Source organism: Lepidochelys kempii, chromosome 6 (genome assembly GCF_965140285.1).
Source record: "Lepidochelys kempii isolate rLepKem1 chromosome 6, rLepKem1.hap1, whole genome shotgun sequence".
Classification (NCBI taxonomy): Eukaryota; Metazoa; Chordata; order Testudines; family Cheloniidae; genus Lepidochelys; species Lepidochelys kempii.
The window spans coordinates 88,598,200-88,619,213 of NC_136385.1; the positions used below are offsets into that span (position 1 = coordinate 88,598,200).

The following is a 21,014-nucleotide window of genomic DNA, read 5'->3' on the forward strand; positions in this document are numbered from 1 at the left end:
ACCTCTCCTGGGCTACCTTGGTAGTCATCCCCCTATTTGTGTGATGAATGAATAACGAATGCATGAATGTGAAGCAACAATGACTTTATTGCCTCTGAAAGCTGTGATCAAAGGGAGGAGGGGAGGGTGGTTAGCTTGCAGGGAAGTAGAGTGAACCAAGGGGCAGGGGGGTTTCATCAAGGAGAAACAAACAGAACTTTCACACCGTAGCCTGGCCAGTCATGAAACTGGTTTTCAAAGCTTCTCTGATGCGCACCACACCCTCCTGTGCTCTTCTAACTGCCCTGGTGTCTGGCTGCGCGTAACCAGCAGCCAGACGATTTGCCTCAACCTCCCACCCCGCCATAAACGTCTCCCCCTTACTCTCACAGATATTGTGGAGCACACAGCAAGCAGTAATAACAGTGGGAATATTGGTTTCGCTGAGGTCTAAGCGAGTCAGTAAACTGCGCCAGCGCGCCTTTAAACGTCCAAATGCACATTCTACCACCATTCTGCACTTGCTCAGCCTGTAGTTGAACAGCTCCTGACTACTGTCCAGGCTGCCTGTGTACGGCTTCATGAGCCATGGCATTAAGGGGTAGGCTGGGTCCCCAAGGATAACTATAGGCATTTCAACGTCCCCAACCATTATTTTCTGGTCTGGGAATAAAGTCCCTTCCTGCAGCTTTTGAAACAGACCAGAGTTCCTGAAGATGCGAGTGTCAGATTTTTTAGATAAAGGTAACGCAGTGGATCTAATTTACTTAGATTTTAGTAAGGCGTTTGATACTGTGCCACATGGGGAATTATTAGTTAAATTGGATAAGATGAGCATCAATAGGAAAATTGAAAGGTGGATAGGGAATTGGTTAAAGGGGAGACTACAACGGGTCCTACTGAAAGGTGAACTGTCAAGTTGGAGGGAGGTTACCAGTGGAGTTCCTCAAGGATCAGTTTTGGGACCAATCTTATTTAATCTTTTTATTACTGACCTGGGCACAAAAAGTGGGAGTGTGCTAATAAAGTTTGCAGATGATACAAAGCTGGGAGGTATTGCTAATTTAGAGAAGGACAGGGATACCCTACAGGAGGATCTGGATGACCTTGTAAACTGGAGTAATAGGAATAGGATGAAATTTAATAGTGAGAAGTGTAAGGTCATGCATTTAGGGATTAATAACAAGAATTTTAGTTATAAGCTAGGGACGCATCAACTAGAAGTAACGGAGGAGGAAAAGGACCTTGGAGTATTGGTTGATCATAGGATGACTATGAGCTGCCAATGTGATATGGCTGTGAAAAAAGCTAATGTCGTCTTGGGATGCATCAGGAGAGGTATTTCCAGTAGGGATAAGGAGGTTTTAGTACCGTTATATAAGGCACTGGTGAGACCTCACCTGGAATACTGTGTGCAGTTCTGGTCTCCCATGTTTAAGAAGGATGAATTCAAACTGGAACAGGTACAGAGAAGGGCTACTAGGATGATCCGAGGAATGGAAAACTTGTCTTATGAAAGGAGACTCAGGGAGCTTGGCTTGTTTAGCCTAACTAAAAGAAGGTTGAGGGGAGATATGATTGCTCTCTATAAATATATCAGAGGGATAAATACCAGAGAGGGAGAGGAATTATTTAAACTTAGTACCAATGTGGACACAAGAACAAATGGATATAAACTGGCCACTAGGAAATTTAGATTAGAAATTAGACGAAGGTTTCTAACCATCAGAGGAGTGAAGTTTTGGAATAGCCTTCCGAGGGAAGTAGTGGGGGCAAAAGATCTATCTTGCTTTAAGATTAAACTCGATAAGTTTATGGAGGAGATGGTATGATGGGATAACATGGTTTTGGTAATTAAATATTCATGGTAAATAGGCCCAATGGCCTGTGATGGGTTTTTAGATGGGGTAAGATCCAAGTTACCCGGGAAAGAATTTTCTGTAGTATCTGGCTGATGAATCTTGCCCATATGCTCAGGGTTTAGCTGATCACCATATTTGGGGTCGGGAAGGAAGTTTCCTCCAGGGCAGATTGGAAGGCCCTGGAGGTTTTTCGCCTTCCTCTGTAGCATGGGGCACGGGTCACTTGCTGGAGGATTCTCTGCTCCTTGAGGTCTTCAAACTACAATTTGAGGACTTCAATAGCACAGATATAGGTGTGAGGTCTTTTTTAGGAGTGGTGGGTGAAATTCTGTGGCCTGCATTGTGCAGGAGGTCAGACTAGATGATCATAATGGTCCCTTCTGGCCTAAATATCTATGAATCTATGAGTCATGTACCTTTCCCGGCCATCCCACATTGATGTTGGTGAAACGTCCCTTGTGATCCACCAGAGCTTGCAGCACTATTGAAAAGTACCCCTTGCGGCTTATGTACTTGGTGGCTTGGTGCTCCGGTGCCAAGATAGGGATATGGGTTCCGTCTACGGCCCCACCACAGTTAGGGAATCCCATTGCAGCAAAGCCATCCACTTTGACCTGCACATTTCCCAGGGTCACTACCCTTGATAGCAGCAGATCTTTGATTGCGTGGGCTACTTGCATCACAGCAGCCCCAACAGTAGACTTGCCCACTCCAAATTGATTCCCAACTGACCAGTAGCTGTCTGGTGTTGCAAGCTTCCCCAGGGCTATCGCCACTCGCTTCTCAACTGTGAGGGCTGCTCTCATCTTGTTATTCATGCGCTTCAGGGCAGGGGAAAGCAAGTCACAAAGTTCTATGAAAGTGCCCTCACGCATGCGAAAGTTTCGCAGCCACTGGGAATCGTCCCAGACCTGCAACACTATGCGGTCCCACCAGTCTGTGCTTGTTTCCCGAGCCCAGAATCAGCGTTCCACAGCATGAACCTGCCCCATTAGCACCATGATGCATGCATTGGCAAGGCCCATGCTTTCAGAGAAATCTGTGTCCATGTCCTGATCACTCATGTGACCGCGCTGACGTCGCCTCCTCACCCGGTATCGCTTTGCCAGGTTCTGGTGCTGCATATACTGCTGGATAACGTGTGTGGTGTTTAATGTGCTCCTAATTGCCAAAGTGAGCTGAGCGGCCTCCATGCTTGCCTTGGTATGGCGTCCGCACAGAAAAAAGGCGCGGAATGATTGTCTGCCGTTGCTCTGACGGAGGGAGGGGCGACTGACGACATGGCTTACAGGGTTGGCTTCAGGGAGCTAAAATCAACAAAGGGGGTGGCTTTACATCAAGGAGTATTTCAGGCAGGACTTCACGGAGGGTTCCAATAAGAAATGGTGCACCTAAGTTATTGTTCTTATGGGAACAAGGAGGTTAGTCTGGCCTCTGATTGATACATGGCTAGATTTACCTCGCTGCACCTTCTCTGTGAGTGACTGCAGTGTGACCTAGAGGAATGAGTCCCCTAGACGGGGGAGGGGGAAGCAAATGAGTACAAAACAAAACTGGTCTATTTCTTGTTTTGATCCATTCCATCTATCTTTTACATCTTTGGCTGGCAGCAGACAGTGCAGAAGGACTGCATGCCATCCACATCTCATGGCTGCTCGGCAAAAGATGGTGCAATACGACTGCTAGCCATCCTCATCTCTTGCCTGCCCCGCAGAAGATGGTACAGTACGACTGCTAGCAATCCGTATCGCCTGCCTGCTCACCATAAGACGGTTCAATAGGACTGACTGCAGGACTAAAGAGAATGACCTGGTCAAGTCACTCCAAATTTAGTCCCTGCGCCCATGTCTGCCCAGGCGCTCCTGGCTGACGTGGCCAGGAGCACCTCGGACATGACGATGACAGCTACCAGTCATATTGCACCGTCTGCTGCCAGAAGGCAATGGGTTGCTGCTGCTGTGTAGCAATGCAGTACCACGTCTGCCAGCACCCAGGAGACATACAGTGACGGTCACCTGAGCGGGCTCCATGCTTGCCATGGTATGGCGTCTGCACAGGTAACTCAGGAAAAAAGGCGCGAAACGATTGTCTGCCCTTGGTTTCACGGAGGGAGGGAGGGAACGGGGGCCTGACGATATGTACCCAGAACCACCCGCGACAATGTTTTAGCCCCATCAGGCATTGGGATCTCAACCCAGAATTCCAATGGGCAGCGGAGACTGCGGGAACTGTGGGATAGCTACCCACAGTGCAACGCTCTGGAAGTCAACGTTTGCCTCGGTACTGTGGAAGCACTCCGCCGAGTTAATGTACTTAATGCACTTAGAGCATTTTCTGTGGGGACACACACACTCCAATATATAAAACCGATTTCTAAAACACCGATTTCTATAAATTTGACCTTATTCCGTAGTGTAGACATACCCTCAGAGTGATTTGTTTTTCAGCCTTGGGAGTTTCTCACAGTGCAAATTCCCAGTGAAATACACAACTCCTTTCTTTTTAATCCAGATTTGGTATGAATTCAGTTTATTATTTATATTACTGTAGAGCCCTGGGAACCCTAGTCATGGACCAAGGACCCCATTGTGTTAGGTGCTGTACAAACACAGAGCAAAAAATTGTCCCTGCCAAAAAGTGCTTACAATCTAAGTATAAGATGAGACAAGAAATGAATACAGACAGACAGATGAGGTAGTACAAAGAAACAATACTGGTCAGCATGGGTAAGGCAGTGGTATCAATGCACCAGCAGCATGACCATTGTCAAGTTTTTTGTTGGAAGTAATGAAAAGGAAAAATAGAAGAAGGGAGCATAAAAAATATAAAAAGCAGGGGTGGGCAACCTCTTGCCCTCACAGCCATCAAAACCCTTTTGGTGCACTGCTCCCTGAGCCCATCAAAATCAATCTCTCCGAGTCCCCTCCACTAGAAAAAATGCCCTGGTTTTTCCACCTCGTCACCCTACATCCTATGTCCCTGTCTCTGCCCTCTGTCTCCAATGTCCTTGTGCAGCTGGTCAGAAAACAGAGACCACATTTTTTAAAAGGGTCTGGTTTGCATCCAATTTTTAGTTTGTCAAAATTTCTCTCTCCTCTATGCCCAGCTGTGCTTTGTCCTCTCCTTCCCCCATATGGCTGTGGGCCTGATTCTTCTGCTTTGCCATGCTCCTTGCCTAAGTAACTCTGTACTGAGACATCGGAACTGGAGTAACTGAGGCAGAAGCACTCACTAGCCAGACTCTCTTCCCTTTCAATATAGCATCTCCTGGTGGGGGGAAGACATGTTTGCAGACTTAAAGCAACCCAGGCTGCAGCTGTCACAGCTTGCAGGACGGTCGTGGACAAATGAGATGGTGGGTGACTATGTTTCAGGTACAACATTGTCTTAGTCCTGCTAATTCACATCACATGTGGGAATTTCAGGGTGGGCTGTAGCTCTGAGAAATACCATTCCTTCCCAGTCTCCTCCAGCATGCCTCATAATCATCCTCTGCCTCAGATTTTTTACAGCACTTTGCACCAACAAGAATTTCCCCCCCACATTGGGCTTCTCTGTTTCTTAAAATGTCCTGGGTAGCGTACAACTAAAAGAAAATTCTTCTGCTCTCATATTCTTGCATGACTTTTATTGTTTTTCAAATTTAGCACTCAGGTTTTGCTGCCTCTTCTTTGCGGGCTGAAACTGAAGCTCAACCTGAGCAAGACAGAGCTGATACTGGTGGGCAGAGGAAAGCATTCTGCAGAATGTGTGGCTCTGTTGATGGACGATACACACCCACAAATGATCAGTCCAGTCAACTGTCTAGGAATATTCTTGGATTCCTTGCTGGCACTGAGCTTTCACATAGCAGCATTCACAAGAATTGCTTACTATCTTCTTCTCTTGGCTAGGAGACTCCGTCCCATCCTGGAGGACAAAGACATGGCCTCTGTCATTCATCCCTTTGTCACCTCCCACTGGATTACAGAAAAGCAATGTATCTGGTCATAAAACCTTCAGCATTTAGAAAACGCCAACTAATATAGAATGCTGCAGAGTGTCTCCTCAGCAACACAGGCTCCTGTGAGTACATCAGACCTGTCCTCTGCTCTCTATACTGGCTGTCCACAGAATCAAGAATCAAGTTCAAGGTCTCAGTCCTTATCTTCAAAGTGCTCCATGGTCTGGGGAATCTAAAAGATCTGGGATGAAGACCGTGGTCAACAACTATGCTTCTCAGGCACAATGGAACTCTGAACAATAACAGTAAAGTTTGTCTGTGCAGAAGAAAGAACTTTCTCTGGGGGTGGTCGGAGACTGTGGAATGAACTCCCTCAAAACTAAGGGTCAGCACAAACTTCACCACTTTCTGCTTCAAGTGCAAGGCACATTTGTTTGACCTTGCCTTCTCTAATATAAACACATCACGACAGGTATAGATATATTACAAAGAACCTCCACCACACTATCAAAACAAGACACCCTCCTGAACACACTTCTCCCTCTGGGAAGCCAATGAGAGAAAAAAATGCCATGTGACAGATGTGTAATCACATTGCTTAATGCACTGTTGGAAGGTGCTCAGATACCACAGTGACGAGCACACTATAAGAATCTATGTAGAATAGAATAGATAGGGGAGCCCTTTCTGTGACATAGCAACTGACTCATCAGCTCCCATATCTGGGCACAAAAGCCCCTTTAACAGGTGACGCAGCATACACCTGCAGCAGCTGGATAGATCAATTTGTGCCCAGAAATGAATTTTTTTGGTGGCCACTTTTTAGGACTTATGAGAGTCTTAGGAATGCAGTGTTAAGGTGGGTGACTGCCACTTAGAGGTAGTAGTGAGCAAATATTTTACTTGTTATTCTGAAATTAACATTTACCAACAGATCTAACTATGATAAAAATAGCAAAGGAACATCTATTGGAAGTCTATGAAATGTGTAGCATAAACAAACTGCTATAAAATCAAGAAATTTCAAGGTGAAATAAATTACAAACCAATTCAATTGCTAGTGCAGATGTATAGAAGCTAATACTCTGTGGTGAATAGAACAAGTCTGATTTATTCTGTTTTTAGTAAACAGAGCAGGAGGTTGATTGTAAATGGCGTGTTTAACAAAATAGACTGAACATATGAAAAACTATTCACTTTGAAGACTTACAACCCACACATGTCATTTATATCATTCAGGCACTCAACACAAAAGATTTATTGTTTTTGGCAAAATAAGCTGCAAACATCCTTAATTGGGATGCAAATTTAATGCATAGCTTAACACTGTTGACAGCTAAAAGGCTTATATGGAGATTTCGATACATTTTTCCACTTACGTTACAGATGGTAAGCAGCAGATATATAGTAAAGAGCCAGAGCTATTTAAAAAGTGTACCATTTTTATTTCACAGTTTTTATATGCTTGTCAGCATTACAAGACTTACTTTGAGTTTTTCTTCTTGAGAAGCATATGAAATGAAAAAATTGGTTTTCACGATGAAATACTTGAGAATAATTGAAAAGATGAAACAGTCTAAACTTTTCAGCTCCAACTGAGAAACAGCTTATTTTATCAAGCCCGTCAGACATTTGATAATTGTTGGCATCTATATTGCTTTCCCACTGATGAAAAAGGATTAGATTACAAATTACAAAGAATTATTGATTTTTTCTGTTCTCCAAATGTTGGAGTTCTTTGTTCACGAATATGTGAGACATAACGCTTGCATATTAGACCACAGCTGGAATTTTAGGCCTGATCCAACTTCCACTGAAATCAGTGGAAAGATTCTCACTGACTTCAATGAGATTTGGGTCAGACCTATTGTGGTCAGGCCCTGTGCAAACTTCTCTACACAACTGTAGTTAATGCAACCTAATCCTGTAACTGGCTACACCCTTGAAGATGTCTGTCTTCTGATTGTGGTGTATTTGTACACTGAGGACAAGTAGGTGGATTCTGGCCAGCTGACTCACTTCCCTTAGATTTAAAATCATACATAAAATATATGTCTCCAGATCTGAATAATTCATTGCATCATACAAAATCTATACAAACTCTGAACTGTCCTCTCCCTCATAATGCAATAACAGCTTTTTATGACATTTTATTTTACTCTAAAAAGTTAGTAAATGGTTGTTATGCCAAATCCTATCACTATCCCTTGACTAGCAGGCAGGAACTCTTCATTATTTCCTAGAAGACACACCTGACCCTCCATGTCCTTAAGAGAATCTGACTTTTCATATTTTGAAATTTACGATACTCTAAAAATATGTAAACTGGTGAACGGTATTCAAACTAAGGAGCGCAATGTAAATATAAATGTAATTTACTCCCATTTCTTAGCATCTTTATGCTGCCAGAAAGGTGCAAAATGGCCTTCATGTAAATGAGAATTTGGCCATTCATATTTTAAAGAATTCCTTGTAGCTCACTTTGCTTAAAAAGTGAGAATTGCCAATTCTTGTTTTGCTACAGAAAATAATCTTTCTAATAAAACTTTGTAGGACTCCCAAAAATAGACAAAATGAAGCAAAATGTCTCTCTGAAAAGATCACAGCTTTGCAAGGAAAGGTAGAATTTCAATTAAATTGCCCTGTTTATGACTATCTTTTTGTCTTTCATACAGTACAAAACACTTACCTCATTGACTGGAATAATGTTTTTGACGTTGAAGTAGAATCCAAAGTAAACCATATTAAAAACTCCATGGCGGCCCAATGTTGCAGTAAGGCCTTTGTTGAGTCCACGGAATCCTAAGCCATCAGTTGTAATAATTCGCCGTGCTTGGACAAAGGTTGATGGTTGCTGCACATGTAAAACAAAAGAAAGAAGAAATAATTTTTACAAACAGTAAGTGTAGTAAACTATCCACAGAGCCTCATTTCAAACCAGACCACTATCAACGTGTTACCAACTCTTGTGATTTTATCACGAGTCTCAAAATATTTGGTGCGTTTTCTCAAAGCCCCAGCCCCTGGAATCTTGAGGTTATGTGAGAATCACAACTTTCATTGAAAAAAAAAAGTTTCTAACCCTCATGATTGCAGAGAAAAGCTTGAAACCATGATCCAAATGTGTCCTAAGGGCTCAGAAACCAGGAGGTGAAGGAAAAGACCCCAAAATTCTTATGTTTTGAAATCTCATGATCCTTATACCAATCTCATGAATTTTTGTTGTCCAACTCATAATTTTTGAATGCGTGGAGTTGGCAATACTGTTATCAGCAGAGACGCTGTGTTGCTAAGGTTGCAGTAGATGAAAAGCCACATACAAAGTGTATTTGAAAATGCCTCTGTATGGATTTAAGAGCCTAACTTTAGGCAAATTATTTTGAAAATCTTGGTCTATATTTATTATAAGTATATTGAAATTAGTGTTTGCAATCTAGTCAAAATGGTTCTCCATTTTCCTGCTTACACGTCCTAATGGAAATTATGGTTTGCCTCTCTAATGAAACATTTTACTTTAATGGGAGCTGTTGGATTTTGAAAATCAGGCCACTTATTTAAATTCCCTAACCTGGATTTAGGAATCTCATTTAAGATATCCTGTTCTGAAAATCCTGGCCTCAAGGGATAGAAACCTTCTTAGTTCAGGGCATAAGACAACCACTAACTAATGGACGCTAGGAAGAAATTTCCTCTATGGGCAGGTTATTACCTAAGTATCCATTACAAAGATTCTAGCACCTTCCTTTGAGGTATGTGGTATTGGCTGCTGTTTGACAGGCCATCAGAATAGATGCACATTTGATACCACATGGCAAGTCCAGTGTTCCCAAATGTATTGTACTAGATTTGGTACAGTGAATTACTTTCACAGGTTAACATTAACATTTTAGCTCTTTGCTTTAAGTCACAAGTATTAAAAAGGTCATTTAAAAAGCCTGTTTGCTGACTTGTCCTTGGTTTTCACTAAAACATAATGCCACTTTTGTATAACCAAATATTTAATCAGAAAGGCAAAACATTACTTCCACTAAGATGCTTAAACAGGAAAATGTAGAACAGTTTTGACTAGAACTCTGTAAACACTGCTGATGTCAATATACATATTTGTTTAATGGGCTTCCATTTTAAAATATCACCCTGGCAGATCAACATCATCAGCCAAATGATCCCAATTATACCCAACACAACAGGTTACTGCTTATTTAGGTTACAGCCAAGTTTTCTTTTCTTTTACTATTTAGGTTCATTTGTCCTTTGCATATTTAGTAACTAATATTGACCCGCTGATGCTCTGCTATCCATCTCTGTCTGTAGAAATAAAAAACAAACCAACCCTATTTTATCATAATGATTTACTTTTGTAGCTACACACAAAGATATCAAAGCTCTTTACTATAGATGAGCATCTATACACTGAATGCAGATATTCAAACTGGAATTTGATCAGGAGACTAGGATTAATGTCTTTGCTCTTGGAAAAATTCAGACTGGATCTTTAAAGATAACCAGCAGTCATGAACTCAGTTTCAAGTCTCTGCTAAAGAAGGCAACTTCAACAATACAGTGCCCACTGGCATTAAGCTGGATTATTGATTTACTAATGACTCAGAGGGGAAGGGATGCCAGCTGCTGAACACCTGATGCCAGTTTTGGCAGCAGAAGATTTTCGTTGGCAAAGCACAGCTCTGACCTTGGTTAGCTTTTGAAACCTGAAAAGATCCAATGTGTACGGCTGCTAGCATTTGGCCATTGATAAATACCCACTGCAGTGTTTCTATTAGGGGAATTCCATGATGTCAGAGTGCTGGTGTGTCAAATCTGGGGGTCTTCCTCTTTAAACCAACAGACCCCAGAAAGATGCTCAGATATCACAGAACTATCCAATGGTCAGCACACTATTGGTGTGCAGTCTCCCTTGTTCCTTGAAACAGGCTGTATTTCTTATTTAAAGGTAACAGCCAACATAATATGTAAATTGAATTAAGTTTCATCACATGGCATGAACTACACAATGGGATAAGTGCAGACACTGCTTAATCCTTTTAGAAAAACGCTGCGTTGTTACAGAGTGAAGCCACATCATATAGTAGGTAGTAACAAGAATATGCTACTCATGAGGAAATAGGTCTGGGTTTTGGTAAGTTAAGAATTTTTAAAAGAAAAAATATAATGTCTTCTATTTCTGACATCTCTTTTAGCATATCCAAACAGGAATGTGACAGATCCTCAACTGGTAGAAGTCAACACAGCTCTATTGAAGTCATAAAATCATAGAATAATGGAACTGGAAAGGACCTCGAGAGGCAGGACTAAGTATTATCTAGACCAATGGTGTCCAATAGAAATTTGATGCTAGCCACACTGCTAGCCATACTTGTGGTTTTGAATTTTTCTTATTAGCCACATTATAAAAAAGCCACATGCATTAGCCACAATTCAATAGCCTACTAGCCACATGTGGCTAGCGGTGAACGTATTGGACACCGCTCATCTAGACCATCCCTGACAGGTGTTTGTCCAACCTGCTCTTAAAAATCCTCAATGATGGAGATTCCACAACCTCCCTAGGCAATTTATTCCCGTGCTTAACCACCCTGACAGTTAGGAAGCTTTTCCTAATGTCCAACCTTAACCGCCCTTGCTGCAATTTAAGCCCATTGCTTCTTGTCCTAACCTCAGAAGTTAAGAACAACAATTTTTCTCCCTCCTCCTTGTAACAACCTTTTATGTTCTTGAAAACTGTTATCATGTCCCCTCTCAGTCTTCTCTTCTCCAGACTAAGCAAACCCAATTTTTTCCATCTTTTCTCATAGGTCATGTTTTCTAGACCTTTAATAATTTCTGTTGCTCTTCTCTGGATTTTCTCCAATTTGTCCAAATCTTTCCTGAAATGTGGCACCCAGAACTGGACACAATACTCCAGCTGAGGCCTAATCGGCACGGAGTAGAGCGGTAGAATTACTTCTCATGTCTTGCTTACAATATTCCTGCTAATACATTCCAGAATGATGTTTGCTTTTTTTTTTTCAACAGTGCTACACTGTTGACTCATATTTAGCTTGTGATCCACTATGACCCCCAGATCCCTTTCCTCAGTATTCCTTTTTAGGAAGTCATTTCCCATTTTGTATGTGCGCAACTGATTGTTCCTTCCTAAGTGGAGCACTTTGTGTTTGTTCTTTTTGAATTTCATCCTATTTACTTCAGACCATTTCTCCAGTTTGTCCAGATCACTTTGAATTGTAATCCTATCCTCCAAAGCACTTGCAACCCCTCCCAGCGGTATTGTCTGCAAACTTTATAAGTTACTCTCTATGCCATTTTTGAAATCATTGATGAAGATATTGAATAGAACTGGACCTAGAACTGATCCCTGCGGGACCCCACTCGTTATGCCCTTCCAGTATGACTGTGAACCACTGATAACTACTCTCCGGGAACGATTTTCCAACCAGTTATGCACCCACCTTATAGTAGCTCCATCTAGGTTGTATAGTGAATAGAGTTCAGCCAATTTACACCAGTGGAATATCTGGCATTATATTTTTAGTTACATAAAATGTTAGTAAAACTTACAAAGCACCTAAGTGACTCAGTCCCATTTACTTTTTTTTTCAAGAGGACAAATAAAAACTTATTTGATTTTCAATGGGAATTAGGTCCCTAGGTGCTTTTGAAAATTTTACATGAATGACTATGACATAACCATAGTACTGCAATTAGGGCATTGTTAGCATTTTCATTAATCATCAGTGTATTTTGATTCCTTTTTTTAAGCTCAAGAGCTTTGATTTCAAAAATTGAAGCTTTGATTTTCTAGAACAATTACTATGAGGAATATCACTGATTTTTTTATTTTATTTTTTTGAAGATCAGAGGAGAAAAACGTAGAGGATATAGGTTTCATTTGGGGGGGGGGTAATAATTAATTATAACTCACTGCAAAGAAAAGCAGTGAGGTGGATTAAAAACCCTGTGAGGGAGAATAAAGTCTCTGGAATTTATGTGCGGAGAGGATGTTGTGTTCCCATTTAGTGCTGCTGGAACTAGTTTGCTCACAATATGGTATTAATACATTTATACTCAAAAGGAAAAGTTTGTATCGAGGCAGGCCAATTATATCTGCAGAGGTATAGAGAAGGTCTGATTATTTGTTCATGGAACTGACAGATTGTAATACTGGTTCACGATTTTTTCATATTACAGAGCACGTCATACGAGAGAACGAGAGAGAGAGAGAAAGAACTTTTCATGAATCACCTTTCCAGCTCCCCAATTGCTTTACTTTCCATACAGTATTCTCTGTGGCCCTATTGACCATGGAGGAAGGAGGGTCCATGGGTTAGAGTGTTAACCTAGGCTACAGAAGACATAGGTTCAAGTCCCTGCTCCGTGTACTTTCTGTGTAACCTTAGGCAAGTCACTTAACCTCTTTCTATGCCCCAGTTCCCCATCTGTAATATGGTGATAACAGTATTTTCGTATCTTATATGGGTGTTGTAAGAGCATCACAAAGAGGAGTAAAACATCTGGCTCCTAATGTGCAACTAGGTACTTTCCCTATATTTATTATTTTGTCAGCAAAGTTTCCTATTCCACCTTTGTTAAAATAGCATTGCTTAGAGGGAATGGCATTATTTCATCCAAACAGCCTCAGAGAAAGTTTTCTACAATGAGCATAGAGAGTCTGATTAAATATTAAAATTAACTTTTAAAGTATTTCTTATATTTAACAAAGTATTGAAAAAATAATGGAATAGTTACCATACCTCTGTGAAAGCATTCCGATTTGCCTGTAAGCTAACCTTTACTACTTCAAATGGGTTAACCACAACTGCTTCTGTTAATCCAGATCCCAGACCAGCAACTGCAAACGTCTAGGGAAATTAAATCAATCAATACTTAAAAATCAAGTTTTCATGAGCACTGTTGTAAAATGTCTCATACATCACATGATGAAGCTGAATGATATGATGAAAATGGAGAGACCTTCACTAATGCAGCAGTATACCATTACTAAACAGCTTTAGCCCTTGATTCGATGTTGACAGTTCATGAAGAAGAAATTACAAAAACCAAAACCACATTCCAAAAATTCAAAATAAAACGTCAAAGTCCTATCAACAATGAATTCTCTCTAGCTGGAAGGAAAGCTGTGTTACTGATTTAAGATGCATACATGGAAAAATAATGTTCCCATGTTATATTTGGGTGGAGTTTGAATGCAATAAATAATAATTTTGGTTTTTTAAAATATAGATGTAGCTATGTAATACTTAAAAAAACTTCTGTGTATTCAGCATTAAATCAAATGCACTTAAAATATAGTAAAAGTAATGAATATTCCAGGCTAAATTGTGAAGCACTTACTCAAGCAAAATGCCCACTTAGAAGGAAAATTCTCCATAGGTAAATTTCAACCCTGAGATGACTTAAGTGGTACTTAAGTGGTGCAGAGGGCTGGTGCTGGCCCCCTTCACTGGGGTGAATTCACCCCATCTGCTCAAAAGATCAATGGCACAGTATGGCCCTGAGTAAGGCCTGTGCTTTGCACTCAGGTAGAATACGCCAAATTTAGAAAGATAAAAAATGGTTTACTTTGTTCATAATCGATAAACAACAGCTAAGTTTCAGAGCAGTTAAGAAAATTCAAAATAATTAATCTTGGGCTGTTTGTTTCTTTATTTTAATCTCCAGTGCCAGCCACGTATAAGCCACTCCTCTACCACCTTAAACCCACAGCATAGTATATGAGTAAACTGGCTGAAATAGGAAAAGAACCATGGTGGGAGGAAAGCAATAGTCAGGAAAACTTTCCATTCAGCTCACAGGGGGCCAGACGGTGACTGACTCTGAATGTTCAAGAAGGGAGAGGGTGGCAGGAGCCTTTAACCCTTTGTTCACTTATACAGAGGCAGTCTCTGTCCCAGTCATTCTGCACCCGGAACACTGGCCATGCTGCCAGTAGGGCTATATTTCCCTCATGGGATGGGAGCATGGCCCCACCCCTTCATTAGCAGTTGTCGGTCTGAAGCCAAGGGGAAGAGGGTGGGAACACTTGTTTCTCCTTTTCAGTGGGACATGAACTCCACCAGAAGACCTGGTGGTATTCCACTTGCCTCAGCCTGGAGGTATATAGAAAACCTCTAGGATTCCTCTTCTCCTCCCCACCCCCAATGGCTATGGCATTTAAGACACAAGAGAGCCCTAAGTGTAACTGAAAACGATAGCAATGTAATGAAAGCGGCATTATTCATTAAAAAAATTATTGGGATGTTTGTTGCCCAGTACAGCTGCTATACGAATCAAAGCTGCTCTTTGTTAAGAACGTACGCTGTTATGTTTACTAGTTTTCACCATGCTGTTCTTGGAAAAGGGTGGCAATACACCAAAAAACCTGAAACCTGCTCTTTCCACTTGCCAGGGATGCAAATGACAGCTTCTCCATTGTACATTAAGAAAGGGGGAGTTTGCTGACAACATGAGGGGACTGTAAACAACCATGGCACCAATGGAGTACTTAGGAGGAGGAAGTTTCATGTGAAGAGTTTACCGTCCTGCATGAGAAGGGCAAGAGCATGTTGTTTCACACAGACAGTACCTGGGGTAACGATAAACTAAAGGTTTCCTCTCTATTTTTACACCCTTTAGCAGGCACAGTATAGTCTAATATAGGGCACTTATTCTTACAAGACAAGTAACCATATATTTTCTTTGTCTATCACAAACTTCCATCCCAGGAACCAAAACTGTAAAAAGAATTCTAATCCCAAACTCACCTGACCACAAAATCTATAATCCAGATGTTCAGGATTTTATTATTTATTACATACCCTTTTCCAAGTAGTTCACATTTTTTTAGTCTTGCTTAAAACTCAGATACATGGATTATTATAAACAGAATACAGGTGTCTCTACAAAGTGTGAGGTGTTTTATGCATGCCAAAATCTTTTTAAAAGGGAGTAGACAGGAGGCAAGAGATTAAAAGTAGAAACATCGAAATGAAATCTGGTTGAAATTTTTCAGACAAAAATTTTCAATTAAAAATAGCCTTTAAAAAAAAACCATGAAAATTGTTGACATTCTTCATTTTCCCCAGAAAACAGCATCGTGCCACTTTTTCACATTTGTTATTGAAAATATTATAGAAAATGATATAAAAATGGTTGTTGACGTTTTTTGTTTACCAAAAAAAGTTGCTGAAAAGGTTAGCAAGATCTTCATTTAATGAAAAGCTGGGTTTTGATAATCAAAAAATGTCAATAACCATTTCAATCACATTTTCAATGGTGTCTTTGATAAATATATTTCCAAAAATATTGAAAAATAAACAATGTTTTGACCACTTCAAAATGAAAACTTTGAAACTTAGAAATTTTTTTACAAAATGAGTTTTTCCATTTTTTGACCAGCTGCAACTGAAATGTATTTACTATGGTAACTTATTGATTTTTCCAAGATATCACACATTATACTTTTGGACCCTTCCCATGTTTTCCAAGGCAACACCTTCATTTCTGCTATCTGCAGCTCAGATACCTGGCATGTTTTTTCTGTTGTATTTCACACGGGCATCACGCTAAGTATCTTGGTCCTTTTACTTTTGGGGAAGGGTAGAGGGACATCCAATATTTCCTTAAATGAACGAAAACCCTAATTATGTATTCACACTTACCAATCCTGGTGATAGTGAAGCATGTCCTAGTAATTTCTTGTATTGTTCAAAGGTGAAAAACTATAAATTAAATACAGTTACATTTAAAACTCAGCATTGTTTAGAAGATTTTATTACAAGATATTTATTTGATTTAGAAAAAAGAGACAATGAAGGCCTGATTCTCCACTGTCTCATACCCTCTGTAGGTACAAGTGTAAATGACTACATAAGCTACAAGGTAGCGGAGAATCAGGTCCTTCAGATGATTTAATGAGTAAATAAGGCATAAAGTTAACACAAACGGAATTAAAGACATTGAGCTATTGTACACAAGAGAAGATTTGCAATACATAGTTCTTGCTTTCAATTTACTAACCTTTGCTCTAATGGCTCATTTTCAGATGTTTTTATGTAAGTTACAGAATAGCTAATATAATCTTTTTTGTAATAAATTAACTATATTATTTCCATTTTTGTATGATATTAGTACACTTCTCATCAGAGAGATGCAAACTGATAGAATTGCAGAATGGAAGTTTGTGTATCTTTCTGTAGTCTTCCACCATGAAGTGATATTTTTCTTCCAATTTCTTCCCTCCTTTAAAAATAAGTCTCACACAGAACTGTTTAATTTTGCTTAAGGGACTGTCCTCAGAAGTGCTGGGCATATACAACTCCTCTGAGGATTAGTTTCACAATCAGTGCCTTTTGTATTGTAACTTGAGGGGAGAGATTGGAAACTGGGAAAGCAGGATTGGTCCTGCTTTGAGCAGGGGGTTGGACTAGATGACCTCCTGAGGTCCCTTCCAACCCTGATATTCTATGATTCTAATTTAGTTTTTCCTGCACCTCATTGTAACGAGCCAGCCAGGATTGAATGATACCCATTGTCACCTAAAACTTTCCTTGGATGTTTCAGCACACCAATTGTCCAGTGTTGCCAGATTCAAAGACAGAACAACTGGAGGGCCTTGTTCTTGAAAGAAGAATACACAGGGTGAAACCCTGACCCCACTGAAGTCATTGACAAAGTTCCTGCTGACTTTAATGAAGACAGGATTTCAGCCACAGTTCCCAACTTCTTGGGTGTAAATTCAGAAAGTTCCAAATCATCTAAATTTGCAAATGTACTGCTGAAATAATGTTTCATAGAATCATAGAAGATTAGGGTTGGAAGAGACCGCAGGAGGTCATCTAGTCCAACCCCCTGCTCAAAGCAGGACCAACCCCAACTAAACCATCCCAGCCATGGCTTTGTCAAGCTGGGCCTTAAAAACCTCTAAAGATGGAGATTCCACCACCTCCCTAGGTAACCCATTCCAGTGCTTCACGACCCTCCTAGTGAAACAGTTTTTCCTAACAGCCAACCTAGACCTCCCCCACTGCAACTTGAGACCATTGCTCCTTGTTCTGTCATCTGCCACCACTGAGAACAGCCTAGCTCCATACTCTTTGGAACCCCCCTTCAGGTAGTTGATGGCAGCTATCAAATCCCCGCTTTACTCTTCTCTTCTGCAGACTAAATAAGCCCAGTTCCCTTAGCCTCTTCTCATAAGTCATCCTTTCTGTAGTGGGGGCCCAAAACTGGACACACTATTCCAGATGTGGCCTAACCAGTGCCGAATAGAGGGGAATAATCACTTCCCTTGATCTGCTGGCAATGCTCTTACTAATGCAGCCCAATATGCCGTTAGCCTTCTTGGCAACAAGGGCACACTATTGACTCATATCCAGCTTCTCGTCCACTGTAATCCCCAGGTACTTTTCTGCAGAATTGCTGCTTACCCAGTTGGTCCGCAGCCTGTAGCAGTGCATGGGATTCTTCCGTCCTAAGTGCAGGACTCTGCATTTGTCCTTGTTGAACCTCATCAGATTTCTTTTAACCCAATCCTCCAATTTGTCTAGGTCACTCTGGACCCTATCCCTACCCTCCAGTGTATCTAACTCTCCCCCCAGCTTAGTGTCATCTGTAAACTTGCTGAGGGTGCAATCCATCCCATCATCCAGATCATTAATGAAGATGTTGAAGAAAATCGGCCCCAGGACAGACCCCTGGAGCACTCCGCTTCATGCCGGCTGCCAACTAGACATCGAGCCATTGATCATTACCCATTGAGCCCAACAATCTAGCCACCTTTCTATCCACCTTATAGTCCATTCATCCAATCCATACTTTTTTAACTTGCTAGCAAGAATACTGTGGGAGACCATATCAAAAGCTTTGCTAAAGTCAAGATATATCATATCCACTGCTTTCCCCAGATCCACAGATCCAGTTATCTCATCATAGAAGGCAATCAGGTTGGTGAGGCATGACTTGCCCTTGGTGAATCCATGTTGACTGTTCCTGATCACCTTCCTCTCCTCCAAGTGCTTCAAAATGGATTCCTTGAGGACCTGCTCCATGATTTTTCCAGGGATTGAGGTGAGGCTGACCAATCTGTAGTTCCCCGGATTCTCCTTCTTCCCTTTTTAAAAGATTGGCACTATATTTGCTTTTTTCCAAACATCTGGGATGTTACTAGGTTGCCTCCCTCATTCAGTAAGGGTCCCACACTTTCCCTGACCTTCTTCTTGTTGCTAACATTCCTGTAGAAACCCTTCTTGTTACCCTACACATCCCTTGCTAGTTGCAACTCCAGTTGTGCTTTGGCCTTCCTTCCATGTCCTGTATGCTCGAGCAATATTTTTATACTCCTCCCTATTCATCTGTCCAAGTTTCCACTTCTTGTAAACTTCCTTTTTGTGTTTAAGCTCATCAGAGATTTCTCCATAAAGCCACGCTGGTCGCCTGTCATATTTGCTATTCTTTCTGCCCATCGGGATGGTTTGTTCCTGCACCCTCAATAAGGCTTCTTTAAAATAAAGCCAGCTCTCCTGTACTCCTTTCCCCCTCATATTAGCCTCTTAGGGGATGCTGCCCATCAGTTCTCTGAGAGAGTCAAAGTCGGCTTTTCTGAAGTCCAGGGTTGGTATTCTGCGGCTCCCCTTTCTTCCTTTTGTCAGGATCCTGAACTCAGCCATCTCATGGTCACCGCTGCTGATGCCATCCAGAGTAACTACTTTAAGAACAGTAAATTCTTGCCAGAATGATGAAGTAGGACAGGAGAGAACTTTCAGGGATAGAGAGGGAAGGAGGGGGTCCAAGTTTCAGGTAGAACTTAGAAATATTACAAGTAATAGTCCATATAAGTTTCATGGTTTTATATTTTTGAGAGAGATGAGAATATGCCAGGCTTAGAAGGACTATAAAGCTCACCAGACTTGAGTCTCCCATAATTATCAAACAAGTGTCCAGTACTTCCCTGTCAAAGGATGGTGACTTTGACATGAGGCTTTCAGTACTGAGGGAAGAATAAAGCAACGAAAAATGGAGGTTCTCAGGGCTTTACCACAGATGTATTCTGGGACTTTCTGAACATTTATCAGAAACATGGGGCAAAAGTTACAACCTCCCCACCTCTAAAAAGTGAGTAACCAACAACCTCTTATCTTCCAGACTCCTGCCCAATGTTCCTGCTGCAGTGCTGAATGTGCCCTAGCATTCCATTATTTTTACGAAGCTGATTCAAGCCAACGTGGTATCTCTTGGACCGCTGTTCAATTGGATTCCAACTACAAGGCAAAGTTTGTGTGTGGAATCTTCTCCCACCCCTTCATGTGCAGCCAAACTATTCTGCCATGTCAAGGGAAGCAATGGGAAATGTGTCCAGAACTGATATATGTTTCTTGAGAGACACAGGGAATGGAGTTTTCCTGTTAAACACAAGGAGGTGCTTGACCTGTAATGTGCCCAGACCAAGGGAGACAACCTGATACCCCAAGGACTTAGTTTATCACAGAGCTCTGCATATAAAACAACACTTACTCTACAACACGTGTCACTGGAGCATAAGCAGTAAATACAACACTGGCATTTCAACTTGTTCCTGGTGATGTGGGGTCTTCCATGACTCAGGGCCCTGTGCTGCAGCAAGTTTGATAGCATTTTCTGGACCAGATCTGTTTTCTAGTTTCTAGAAAATTTACTAGAATCACATCAGGTACAACAAAGGACCAGACATGAATGGGCTAATGTAACAATGCCAAACTTAAAGCTAGAATAAAATACATATTACATATCTATGACGGCAAATGTAACCCACACACTTCCTGGGTGTGGTGTTCTGTCCTCTCTAGTGGCACCAAGACCACTTAGAGATTAATTAGTCTGTTCTACAGCCTTAGCTAAAAGCCAGTTGGCTTTTAGCTCATGCAGTAGAGACTCATGCACTAAGCTCCAGAGACCCCAGGTTCAATCTCGCCTGACGATGCCCGGGATCTGTCAGTGTTACACGCTGTTGAAACTGTGAAATCTTAGAGCCTGACACTCCAGCCACAGGATACAAATAGCTTCCTCTGTATTCAACAGGAATGACTCTTAGACTCCAGCAGGAGAATTCAGCCCCTAGAATTTAATTGCTTTCCAGACACTGTATTGACTTAACAGCAATCTACAGCACTTAGTGCAAATATGTTTAAGATCAATGCAATAGGTCTGTCAATAATCAAACAAGATAAAAGTGTTAGGCA

At 41.3% G+C, this 21,014-nt stretch overlaps 1 protein-coding gene across 21 annotated transcripts in view; it reads right to left on the reverse strand.

Annotated features, from left to right (window-relative positions):
- The window catches only part of SLC25A21 (solute carrier family 25 member 21), a 396,597-nt gene that overhangs the window by 11,933 nt on the left and 363,650 nt on the right, over positions 1 to 21,014 (reverse strand). For 20 of the 21 annotated variants that reach the window (XM_073349071.2, XM_073349072.2, XM_073349076.2 and 17 more), the window contains 3 exons: positions 16,461 to 16,520; positions 13,554 to 13,661; positions 8,474 to 8,638 (listed from right to left, as the gene is read on the reverse strand). In XM_073349071.2, the coding sequence (XP_073205172.1) occupies positions 8,474 to 8,638; positions 13,554 to 13,661; positions 16,461 to 16,520 (333 nt within the window). Of the gene's footprint in view, positions 1 to 7,096; positions 7,450 to 8,473; positions 8,639 to 13,553; positions 13,662 to 16,460; positions 16,521 to 21,014 lie in introns of those variants that run through there. The other variant, XM_073349074.2, reaches the window with a different exon arrangement.